This window comes from Schistocerca piceifrons, chromosome 1 (genome assembly GCF_021461385.2).
Source record: "Schistocerca piceifrons isolate TAMUIC-IGC-003096 chromosome 1, iqSchPice1.1, whole genome shotgun sequence".
Taxonomy (NCBI): domain Eukaryota; kingdom Metazoa; phylum Arthropoda; class Insecta; order Orthoptera; family Acrididae; genus Schistocerca; species Schistocerca piceifrons.
This window is the reverse complement of record NC_060138.1, coordinates 1210011564-1210024715: the sequence shown is the minus strand read 5'-3', so window position 1 is coordinate 1210024715 and position 13152 is coordinate 1210011564. Positions and strand designations below refer to the sequence as shown.

The window sequence follows — 13152 nt, the reverse complement described above, 5'->3', positions numbered from 1 at the left end:
TTCCACAATGACCTCCACCTGTTCAGATTCCACCAATCCTTAGCCCTCACCAACATAGTCCTGCAAAACCATATCAACCAAGCACAATCCTCCTTGCAGTACCTTCTCTCCATCCTCAAAATGCTCCTGCTATGTAATCCCAGATTCCTGGAACCCATAACATACATTGAAACTCTTGCCCTGCAGGAACTTGAGCAACATGCACAATGCCACTTCAAAAAGCTCTCCATCCTGCTCACTTCCTATTCTCGCCTAGGAGTACCGCTGTCACCACTTCTACAAAACCTGCAAACCTCCCCCATGCCCCCTCATAGCTGACAAACCTTGTCTCGCAGACCTACTACACTTACCCCACCCTCCAAAGATTCCTCCCACCACCACACAGAACTCAAATCCTAAACAGACCTGCAACACAGTCATGAACCTTTCCTCCAGAAGTCTTAGTCCCACAGAAATATCAGTCCTTTCCAAAGGCCTCACCTTTTGCCCCACTCCTAAATTCAACCATGCAGGACTAGTTGAAGACCTTCTCTCCTTCTCCCGGTCCCTACAGTGGAAACAGTTTTTTGCCACCAACCCAACCAATCAGACTCAACCAGAGACCAACATTGAACCTTGCCTAACTCAGTTCATGCCTCCATCCAACCTTGATCCACACCCACTGCCTCCAAACCACCCCCTGTTAACTTTCCAGAATTTCTTATCCTCGAACCTTGCCTCACCATCATTCCCCAAATCCCTCAACATGCATACTGACCTTACATCCGCAGAAAGAACCACAGTCCACCATCTAAAAACTGATCTGACCTGCAGACAAAGGCTTCACCACCGTAGTTTTGAACCGCAAGGATTACGTGGCAGAAGGAGTCCGTCAGCTGTCAGATACTTCTACCTACAAACCATGCCACAGTGATCCCATTCCAGCAATCCAGCAGGATCTCCAGTCACTACTCAAAATCTTAGGCCCATCCCGGAACCTCTCCCCAGAGTCCATCTCTCTACTTACCCCTACCACTCCCCACACTCCCACCTTCTACATGCTTCCTAAAGTCCATAAACCCAACCACCCAGGACGCCCCATTGTGACCGGTTACTGTGGCCCCACTGAGAGAATCTCTGCTCTCGTAGACCAACATGTTCAACCTGGTACCCAGAACCTATCCTCCTATATAAAAGATACCAACCATTTCTTCGACCGACTCTCCACAGTTCCTCTCCCTTTACCACACGGTGCCCTGCTTGTCACTATTGATGCCACCTCCCTGTACACTAACATTCCTAATGCCCATGGCCTTACCGCTATCGAACACTACCTTTCCAGATGCCCTATGGATTCCAAACCAACAACCTCCTTCGTAGTCTCCATGACCACAATTACTTCTCCTTTCAAGCCATTGCCTGCAAACTAATCTGCGGTACGGCTATGGACACCCGCATGGCACCATCCTATGCTAACCTATTCATGGGCCATTTAGAGGAATCCTTCCTAAAATCCCCGAATTCTAAATCCCTCACCTGGTTCAGATTCATTGATGGCATATCTTTGCTATCTGGATTGAAGGTGAGGACACCTTATTCACATTCCTCCAGAACCTCAACAACTTGTCCCCCATTTGCTTCACCTAGTCCTACTCAACCCAACAAGCCACCTTCCTAGATGTTGACCTCCGCCTCAGAGATGGCTACATCAGTACCTCTGTCCATATCAAACCTACTAACCACCAGCAATACCTCCACTTCGACAGCTGCCACCCGTTTCATACCAAGAAGTCCATTCCATACAGCCTAGCCACCTGTGGTCGTCACATCTGCAGTGCCGAGCAGTCCCTCTCTAAATATACTGAGGGTCTCACTGAAGCCTTCACTGACCGTTATTATCCTCCCATCCTTGTACAGAAACAAATCTCCTGTGCCTTATTTTTCCAGTCTCCCACCACCTCCCAAAGTCCCACAGTCCGGCCACAGAGGAGCATTCCCCTTGTAACTCAGTACCATCCGGGACTGGAGCAACTCCACCAGGGTTTCGATTACCTCTCGTCGTGCCCTGAAATGAGAAATGTCCCACCCACTATCCTTCCCACCCCTCCTACTGTGGTATTCCGCCATCCACTGAACCTACACAATATACTCGTCCATCCTTACACAACCCCTGCTCCCAATCCCTGACCTCATGGATCATACCCCTGTAATAGACCTAGATGCAAGATCTGTCCCATACATCCTCCTACCTATTCCAGTCCGGTCACTAACATTACCTATCACATCCATGGCAGGGCTACCTGTGAAACCAGTTAACCGATCTACAAACTAATGTGCTGCATTCTATGTAGGCATGTGAACCAACAAACTGTCTGTCCGCATGAACGGCCACTGACAAACTGTGGCCAAAAAACAAGTGTACCACCCTGTAGCTGAACACGCTGCCAAACATGATACCCCTCATCTCAATGACTGCTTCACAGCCTGTGCCATATGGATCCTTCCCACCAACACCAGCGTTTCTGAATTGCGCAGGTGGGAACTTTCCCTGCAATACATCCTACGTTCCCGTAACCCTCCTGGCCTCAACCTTCGTTAGTCACTGTCCTCACCCATCCAGCCCCCTCCCTGTTCCCAGTCCAGCACTACACAGCTGTCATTTCACCGCCACACCCAGTCTTTTAATTTATTTTCTTTTATTTTTATTTCTCTCCTCTCCGCTACTTACCCCTCCCCCCTTTGCACCTTCTCTCCTACCATCCGTCTGAACTGCAACACGTCACTGTCCGCCACTCCTGCCATACTATCCCTCCCCCTCCCTGCCCCAGCCTCCTCCTTACCCCGCCCAGTTGCCACTCCCATCATGCACTGGTGCTACTGATAGCAGTGTAGTTTCAACTCTCTGAGACTGCGGATGTGTGTGCAAGTTGTGCTTGCGCGAGTGTGTGTGTGCGCATGTGTGTCAACTGCTGACAAAGACCTTAATGGGCGAAAGCTATGATTGTGTGAATCTTTATTTTTATACATTGTGAAGAAAGTAATCCTCCTGGAATTGATGACATTCAGCATCTACTTTCTTCTTCTTAACACTAGACATTTTGTGAATAAACTCAATGCACAGACACACGAAAGTAAGAAACAACTAACACAGAACTTCACATGCAAAGAGACAACAGAGAACCAGTTTTTGCAGCGGTACCTGCTGCTGTTATTGAAGTCAGCACATTTCCCAGGCAGTTTGCAGTTTTAATGGCATTGCTGTATACTACAAGTGTTTGGGCTCTATCAATGTGTAGCACAGACATAGGCCATAAATAATGTGCACTTTTGACTTCCGTGCTCCAGCAGTGGTGGGAGGCAGCTTTGTACTGCACTACATATGCGAGATGCCAATGAGGTATCAGCCACTTCCACAGCGACAGCTGACACAGCAACAGCCAGTCACTAAGGCCAGTTCTTGCCTGTGTGGTGTTCCTTGCTTTGTAAAAACCGGCCATCCACCACAGCCTGAGACATGTCACCAGGCTGTGTTCTGTCTGGCCAAGTCTTTCTGCATCATGAGCTGCAAACCTGTGCGGAGCATTAGCAGGAATACCCGAAAATCTATCCGGGGCGTAGTACAGTGTGAACGTCTTGTCATCTAATACAGTGTGGACGTCTTGTCATCTAATACAATGTGAACGTCTTGTCATCTCCCGGATTGAAATCAATTGCAGGCGGATCCGTCCTGCGGGCCACTGGTTGCACACCCATGGTGTAGAACCTGTTACATTTGTAAGTAAATGTAAGTATTATGGAATTGATGCCTTTAGACATGACGGGTTTGGACCATACATGACAGACAGAATGTAGAAAACTGTGCTAAATAATTCAAACAATGTTGGAAGGATAGAAAATTTCCATGATTGGGGATAAAGCGAGTTACACAGGGTTTAATTTTGAGCCCACTCCTATTCCTTATACAGGGTGTCCTTGTTAAATGTATTGCAATATAAAATTTGATAATTTGAGAAATAATTGAAATATTTATTGAAAGTGTGTTTCTACAAGTACGATAACTCAAATTTTTTTACTCTCTTAATACAACTCTAAAGTGCACCATTAATGGTGTGGCAGACAGCTAATCTCTATTCTATTTCTTTCCTAATGTTTTGCAGCGTTGCAGGTGTAATGTTTGCATTAGATGCACAAATGCGATGGTGCAGATTTTGAAGGTCACAAACTGGAGTCTGGTACACTCGATTCTTGATAAACCAAGGACTTCCTCATTTTGCATCCTTTTTTTGCCAGAATTTTCTTTGTGGTGCCTTCAGTTGTGACCTGCTCTCAGAATTTATTTTTTGTTAAAGCTGTAGTTTGTATACCTGCAGGCACAACCTGTTAAGGATGACATCATGTACTGTCAAATTAGGTAATTGTAACTGCTGGGCTGACTTACAATGCCTCTACTGGAAGGATGTATTAATTCAACAGTAGCCTCTGAAACTTATGTGCATGGTGTGGTGGCCCAACATCAAAAGCAAACTCACTGTTTCCCAAAGCCAATTTTCCCATTTCTTGATTGTTACATAAGTGCTACCATCCTCAGTTGGTCACAGTTTGTACACTAAAAACGACATTGTACCATTGTAACAGACTTAATCTCCATGAGATAAAGCACTTAGAACACCTTCTGCTGTAGAGTTCACATCGCTACATGAGCAAAGCCATTATGCGCATGCGCTTACTAATGCAAACACAGAAAACATTTTGAGTTACCATACTTGTAGAACCAAATCACCAATAAATATCTCAATTATGTCTGAAGTTATTACATTTTATGTTGTTATGTGTTTAATCCAGACACCCTGTATACATGAATGATCTTCCACTTAACATTAAACAGGCATAAATGGTACTGTTGCAGGTGATACTACACTAAGGGTAAATTCCATTAGAGAGATGATAAATTATGTTTTTCAGAGAAATATTAAATGGTTCTCTGAAAATGGATGCTCCCTAAATTTTGAGAGAACACATTGTATTCAATTCTATACAACAAATAGTCATAGCAACTATTGATGTAACAAATGAATAATCGCCAGTAAGTAGGGTAGAATGCTTCAAATTGTTAGATGATGTATTGGGGAAAACTTTCATTGGAAGAAGCATTTTACTGAGCTTTTCAAACAGTTAGTTCAGTTACTTTTGCTATTTGTATTTTTGCTAGCCTTGGAAACAAACCAAGCAACCTCATGATACATTTTGCACATTTCCATTCTGTAATGTGTTACAGAATCATTTTCTGAGCTAATTTGCCACTTAGAAAGGAAGTATGAATTGCACAAAGCAAGCGGTAAGAAATTTATGTGATATCCACCCATGTTCATTGTATAGGTACCTCTTCGAGGAGTTAGGCATTTTAACTGCACCATCACAATACCAATATTTGATAGTGAAGTTAGTCATAAATAATCCATCACAATTTGAGAAGAATAGTGGTGTCCATACCTACAACACTAGAGAAAAAATGATCAGGTTGTATATGCCAACAAGAGAAAGAAAATGCTCATGTCTTTCTTGGATTTCCCAGTTAAAAATACACTTTTTCTCAGGTAAAAATACGTTTTTTCGTGTTCGGTGACAGTGTACATTCCATTGGAGCTGTAAAACGTGTCAGTTATTTGAGTAGTGAAGGTTTTATACTCCAGCAGAGAACTTCCTGCACTTTTAAGAAATGAAACCCAGTAAAAAATAACCATTGATGTACAGCAACATTACACTGCATATTTTCGTACTACAAAAGTATAAACACAAATTATACCAAATGTAGCATGGTAGTTTATGAAGGACTGAAATCTAGATTATGACACGTTTTTGTCAGCCAGTGACAGCAGGTATTCAGGCCGTAGGACATGTGATGTAAACAGCCAATAGTAACATCGTTGTCAAGTAGCATGAACACACAATTAAGAAAAGTTAATGGTTTAAATTAATATGCAGTCTATAACTACAAGAAAAGCTAAGCTTTCACATATAATATTGGTCGTCAAAAGGTTTTTGTTGGTTTTTTTGAGGGTATGGTTTGGCAAGATCCTAAGAGCACAGATTAAATTGCAACATCTGAATATTTCTGATGTGATGTGCACTGAACTTCTTGTAGGCTACCCGGCTGAATTTCTGTCAAGCACTTACTTTTCCATGGAAAAGCCAATTACGTGCGAAACTGCTCAAGAACTCAGTTCACACTTTTCTTTGAAGGACAATTATATTTTTTGCCATTGTTCTTGCATAACATTGCAAGGTTTCACTAGAATGTATGTGCTGTATGTAGCCAGAACAGTGAACATGGTTTGCAGTAACAGCACTAACAGATTTTTTACTGTATCCTGTACATTGTTGGTAATAGCAAAGACGTTTTCACTGCAGTGAAGATGAACAAAGTGTTTATAGCTCTTGAGGTATGCATTTTGGAGCCAATACGTACTGGATATTTTTGTCTTTTTTTGGTCCATACTACCATCTCTCAAAATATGCAATACTATTTTAATGCCCCATATGCTGAATACACTTTTACAACAATTAGGTGCAATCTGATAAAATTGATAAAAACATCTTTCAAGTTGAACTCACAAACACAGCATGTGTTAATCTCACAGTTATAATTGTCAAAATGAGGAAAAATAGTGTGCTAAGAGAAATTTTCAAGTTTATTAGATGAGCAAACAAGAGATGACTTTAAAATCCGGAACAGAAGGCGTGGAAAGGTGCTATTGTACCTTTATAAAATGTAAAGTGAGTTCTGGGTCTGACATGAAATTATCGTGTAATAATACCCAGTACAAATGACAGTAAAGACTGATAATTAATTTGTTCTTTAAACGATTTTTCATATATAAATATTATTTTTATTTTGGCTGAAGATATGGTGCAGACAGGGTCCTAATTTCAGTGCTTTTGGCCCGGTGTGATTCTGATCTGATGAGATTTGATTTCCGTCATGTCAGCGATTCATATTCAGTGATACCTACACATAGGAAGTGTGCGTGAAGTCGACTGCTTGAGACAGAGCAACTGAATAGCTCTTCCATGTGTTAGAGAGAGGTGTGACAGTTTGTATCAATAATTTCAAATTGGAAAAAAATGTGGCTATTATTGTGTTTACAAAATAAGAAGTGAGTCATTAATAGAATTAACTGCTTCTATCTTCCAGTACACAGCTCATTGCTGGTTGTCAATTTTTGAACATTTAATATCTGTATTTTGGTTTTGTTATTAGTTTCTTGAGACTGCTCAAATTGGGCAAGGCCAAAACCGTTTCTTTAATTATTCTTGTAAAATACATTAGATGCCTCATAGAATTCTTTTTTTCCCCCCCAGATGGTCTGGTTCCGAGAGAATTGGTATGAAGAAGTCCTCAGGCAGCTACGTCTCGGGTTAGCAAAGTGCCTTGCTATTGCTTTTGAAAACAGTGCTAATGTGGAAGAAGCAACTATTACGCCACATACACTGAATTTCATTAAGAAACTTGTTTCCACGTTTGGTATTGGAATTGGTAAGCTCTGCATATTGTTTGTTTGTTTATTTGTTATGTTTGGTACACCAGGCAGAGATAACCAATATCAATCCTCTTTTATTGATTATGTTTCAATGGTTGTAACAGCCAAGTAACTACCTAATGTGTGAATGATGGATGTATGGAAAGCAAATGTAAGTCTTAAGTCTGTAAATAGTGGAAGTTTAATTTTAAATCTTGTACATAATTTGACTGTTCTTACCTGAGGATCATTGAAGTGAATAATTTACTTTAATTTTTTACACTACTTGGTTGTAATAGCCAAGTAACTAGCCACTGTGTGAATGATGGATTTAATGAAAGCAAATGTAAGTATTAAACCTGTAAATATTAGAAGTTTAATTTTAATTAATGCACATAATTTTACTGTTTATTTTTGTAATGTGTTTATTTGACATGTTCCACACCCAGGAGGATCCCCTCTCTGTGGGTCTAAGGAATGAATAATTAATCTAATCTAATCAAGGAACTCAGGATAGATGTCACTGGTAAACAGTGTAAAGCTAAAATACCTTATTTGTTGAAATATTTTGTCAAAAAACCTACAAAGATTTTCAGGGGAAATGTCTAGAGCTAAAGTGAACGGAATACTCATTCACTGCATAAGAGATGCTGACAATATTGCATTAATAACTGAAAGTGGAAAACATGTGCAGAAATACATTAAAAAATTTCAGCAATTTCTAAAATGTTAGAACATAAAATTAATAGTTGCAACAAAATTATTTCGGGCAAAAATGAGGACACTTGACATTAAAAATTTAAAAAAGTTCATAAAGTTTGTTATTTAAGCACCATAATTAATGAAAATAGTAGAGGCAGGGTAGAAATGTTTTCAATAAAAGAAGACAACAGTAGTGAAAAATTCATTTGGTAAAGAAAAGAAAAATGAAATTTTTCAAGATGTTGAGAATATTCCTGTGTGGCTGTGAAAGCTGAACGCTGTCAAAGATGGACTAGAGGCATTTGGAAGAGGTGAAAATGTGAGCTGAGAGGAGGCCAACGGCGACCAGCTGAACAGTAAGGAAAGCCAATGTAGAAGTTGTGAAAGAGATCAATGTGCAAAGAAATCTCATACCAAATATTATGAAAAGGAAAAATGAAATTGATTTACACACACACACACACACACACACACACACACATTTAATATCAGACTTACTGGCAGGAAAAATTATCAGGATCTTTGGGGCATAACAGACTGTAATCAGCTTTGAGGTAACAAATGCCACATGGATGTTCCACTTTATTACAGTCAAAGAATTCAGTTTCCTTCGTATTCACTACAGGTTATACATCATGAAAGTTTGATGTTGGGCATTTGTATTTTTTGCATGGTGAGAATTTAGTTCTACGGTTTTATTTTTATTTACAATTAGCTGGTTTAAGTGGCACCAGTCACAGAGTTTGTCATAGTGTTTATTTTTTCTAGAAGAGTCTTTTTTCAATTAAATTTTTAAAACTAAACTGTCATTTAATAAGTAAATAATATTGTTATCAGGACCAGAACGTGGATGACAATTTTGTATTATTTGTAATAACTTCTAGCAGGAACAGAAATAACATATATCAAGATCAGTATGTTCTTCCTCAGGAATTTGTAGCTACATAGGTCACGAATAAATGGTTAATAGAAAAAAAGGGGATGTAAATGGAGATGACAAAGTGTAATTTCTATTAAAAAATTGTGTTAGCAAACAATGACAAGGTAAATACAGAGCTGAGATAGAATTTTTTTAAAAGTTATTTCTTGTTTCTGTTTATGCCTCATTATGTTGAATCAATTTTGTCCTTTCATTCCTCCTTGTAGCTTGTATGCTTTCAGGCTGTTGTCTTTGTCTTACGCAGTGTGAACTGTTCTTTCTTCACTCTTAATGAAAATTTTGCCTGTGAATCTACACTAGTAGACACTTGAATGTGAAAAATCTTTAGAATTGTTGGAGGGGGGCTTTCTGCTGTCCTTGTGAATGGAATAACTCAATGTGGCATTTACACTATTGCTTGCATGAGCTAGGCAGTCTACCTCTGTTTTTTTTCTTTGGGACCCACATTTAGAGAAGATGCAGCATTGACACATAACTTTATCAGTTGATACTCAGTTTGCCTGATTCAGCAGATTACATCTGCATTTTGTGCACAAATATATCAGTTACTTGCCCTTGCTCGGATATTTGTTTAACTGTAACTGTGCATTTCTGAACTCTTAACACGTACGCAGAGATGTTAAAGAAACAGCTTTCAAACAGCAGTGTTTGTTTCCAGAGATGCGAGGTAATCTGGACTTCAACTGCATTTTTCCAATTCACCTAAGAAGCCAAAAATCAGCTTATTGTGTGATTTAATTTTTAAAATATAGTCAGGTGAATAAAAAAATAACTGATTCTCACTCACCAATTTTTTTGCAGTTCAGAGAAATAATTAGTTTTATTGCTTCACATCCCTCGCTCATCATCTTCTATCTCGTGGCCACGTTCTCACTTCCCGAGCATGGGGTCCCGGGTTCAATTCCTGGCGGGGTCTGGGATTTTCACCTGCCTCGAGATGACTGGGTGTTTGTGTTGTCCTCATCATTTCATCATCATTCATGAAAGTGGCTAGATTGGACTGAGCAAAGGTTGGGAATTTGTACGAGCGCTGATAACTGCGCAGTTGAGCGCCCACAAACCAATCATCATCATCATCATCATCATGATCTTCTTCTTCTTCTTCTTCTTCTTCTTTTGTTTTGGAAACTGCAACACTGTGTTTGCATCTCTGAAGATTTATATTCTATCTTGGTAGACCCACGCTGGGAATATTACCTTCCTCCAGAATGAAGGCCACAGTATTTTTCTTTGTGTGAGTAATAACATAGTGAAATAATTGTTTTGTTGTTTCTTGTAGACATCTACATCTGCGTTGTTACTGTGCAATTCACACGTAAGTGCCTGGTAGAGGGATCCATTTTCATACTACTTCTCTACCATTCCACTCTAGAATGGTGTGTGGGAAAAAGGAACACCTAAATCTTTCTGTTCGAGCTCTGATTTCTCTTATTTTATTATGATGATCATTTCTCCCTACGTAGGTGGATGTCAACAAAATATTTTCACATTTGGAAGAGAAAGTTGGTGATTGAAATTTCATAAATAGATCTCGCTGCAAAGAAAACCTCCTTTGTTTCAGTGACTGCCACCCCAACTCACGTATCATATCAGTGACACTCTCACTCCTATTGCGCGATAACACGAAACGAGCTGCCCTTCTTTGCACTTTTTCGATGTCCTCCGTCAATCCTACCTGGTTCCCATACTATGCAGCAATATTCCAGCAAAGGATGGACAAGTGTAATGTAGGCTGTCTCTTTAGTGGGTTTGTCGCATCTTCCAAGTGTTCTGCCAACAATGTGCCTTCCCCACAATATTATCCATGTGTTCTCTCCAATTTAAGTTGCTCGTAATTGTAATTCCTAGGTATTTAGTCGAATTGACAGCCTGTAGATTTGTGCAATTTATCGTATACCCAAAATTTATCAGATTTCTTTTTGTACTCATGTGGATGACCTCACAATTTTCTTTGTTTAGTGCTAATTGCCACTTTTCATACCATACAGAAATTCTCTCTAGATCATTTTGTGATCGGAATCGATCATCGGATGATTTTACTAGACAGTAAATTACAGCATCATCTGCAAACAATCTAAGGGGACTGCTCAGATTATCACCTAGATCATTTTTATATAAATCAGGAACAGCAGAGGGCCTATGACCTTGCGGAACGCCAGGTATCACTTCTGTTCTACTCGATGATTTACCGTCTATCACTACGAACTGTGACCTCTCTGAGAGGAAATCCACCAGCATGATCGTATGGCAGGGGCTTAGATAACCAAATAGTATGCGAAATTTTAAAACGTGAAGAGTTACTGTTTTCAACACAAACTTCTGTGTTTTTAAACGGACACCCCCTATTATTTCGTATGCAATCAATAGCATGAAAAATCATGGCATTGGTTGCATCAAAATATGTCAATTAGATCCCGAGAAATTGCGAAGCGAAGTTGACGCTTGAAATAAATGAAGCACACAGCTGAGACTCAAACGTGCACCTCACACTGCCTGTGTCAGGGGCTCACAAAATGGGAATGTATGCACAATCCACAAAAATAAATAAGTAACACATCCAACACAAAGTTATGTTTTTTCAAACGGTAAATGTATGTTTATTCTAGTGAAATGACAACTAGAGCTACAGTTAGAGATAACAAACTTGATTTCACTTCGCTAAACACATTTACTGGTGCTCTGTCACCCACAGAAACTGTATTGTTGTGCATTACATCCAGCATAGAAAATACACCCACATCTTGACCAATGAAACTGTGTCACATCAATGTATGTTCAAAGTGCCCTCCGTTTGCATCAGTAGATGTTTGCAGATGGGCAACAAGAGAGTGTTGCACAGATTGTAGAGTTTCTACAGATATTGCCACACATGCCACAGTAATATGATGTTGCATATCCTCTACTGTCGTTGGGGATTCTTGGTACACTCTTGTGTCTCACTGCACCCCAGAGAAGGAAGTCTAATGGCGTCAAGTCGGGGGTCTGTGCTGGCCATCACACAATACCTCTCCGCGGCATCCGCCTATTAGGAAATGTTGCATCTAGGACGCCTCTGGCAACTTTTGCATTGTATGTGGGACATGCGTTATGTTGGAACCACATTGATAGACGAGTTTCCTATCCTAGATCCTCCAAGAGGAGCACTATGGTGTGTTGAAGAAATTATGCATATCGCTGTCCATTTGATGTTCCACGGTAAAAATAGGGACATACAATACAGTTAGCAATGATACCGCACCAAACATTGTCACTCCACTATTGTTGATGAGCAGCTTTGCGAATCTAGTGGGGATTTTGCACGCATCAGTAGTGCATGTTCCGCAGATTCACATTACCATGATTTGTAAATGAAGCGTTGTCCGTAAACAACGTATTGCTTAGGAATACTGAATTACCTTGCAGCTGCTGAAGTGCAAAATGACAGAATGCAATGTGGGATCCAGAGTCATTCCTATACAGTTCTTGGTGCAGTGAGACGTGAAATGGAGGAAACCAATGCTGATGCAAGACTGCACACACTACTGTGGCTTATTCCTACACCTCATGCAATTTCTCGTACACCCACCTGTGGATTGTGCACTGCAGCAGCCATAACAGCAATTTCGTTTCCACTGCCAGTCGTTGGCCTTGTACGTCAACATTTTGTGGGAGCCAAGCTTCCTGTTTCCGTGAGTGTCTTGCATATGTTGCCAATGCTTTGACGTGAAGACACTGACGATCTGGGTAACGTTCAGCATACAGTATCATAGCTGTGGTTGCATTTCTGTGACAGTCACTGTAAATTAAAATAATATCTAATTTTTCTTCATTACTGAAGGCCGGCATATTGACTAGGTGGCGGCAAATGTGACAAGCCACAAGAAAACAGGTTTTAATGTGGCAACCTGGCAACATATGTGAATTACGTTACAGTATGAGAGCAGTTCAGCAGGCCGGATAAGGAGACACTTGTACACTGAAGGTAGTGTGTGCTGTGGTGATATTGGTATGTTTAAGGCAGGATGCAGATGCCAG

At 40.3% G+C, this 13152-nt stretch overlaps 1 protein-coding gene across 1 annotated transcript in view; it reads left to right on the top strand.

Moving 5' to 3' along the window:
* The window catches only part of LOC124779432 (transformation/transcription domain-associated protein), a 453680-nt gene that overhangs the window by 402394 nt on the left and 38134 nt on the right, over positions 1-13152 (top strand). Inside the window, exon 60 of the mRNA XM_047253711.1 lies at positions 7339-7513. Coding sequence (XP_047109667.1) covers positions 7339-7513 — 175 coding nt within the window. The remainder of the gene's footprint in view (positions 1-7338; positions 7514-13152) is intronic.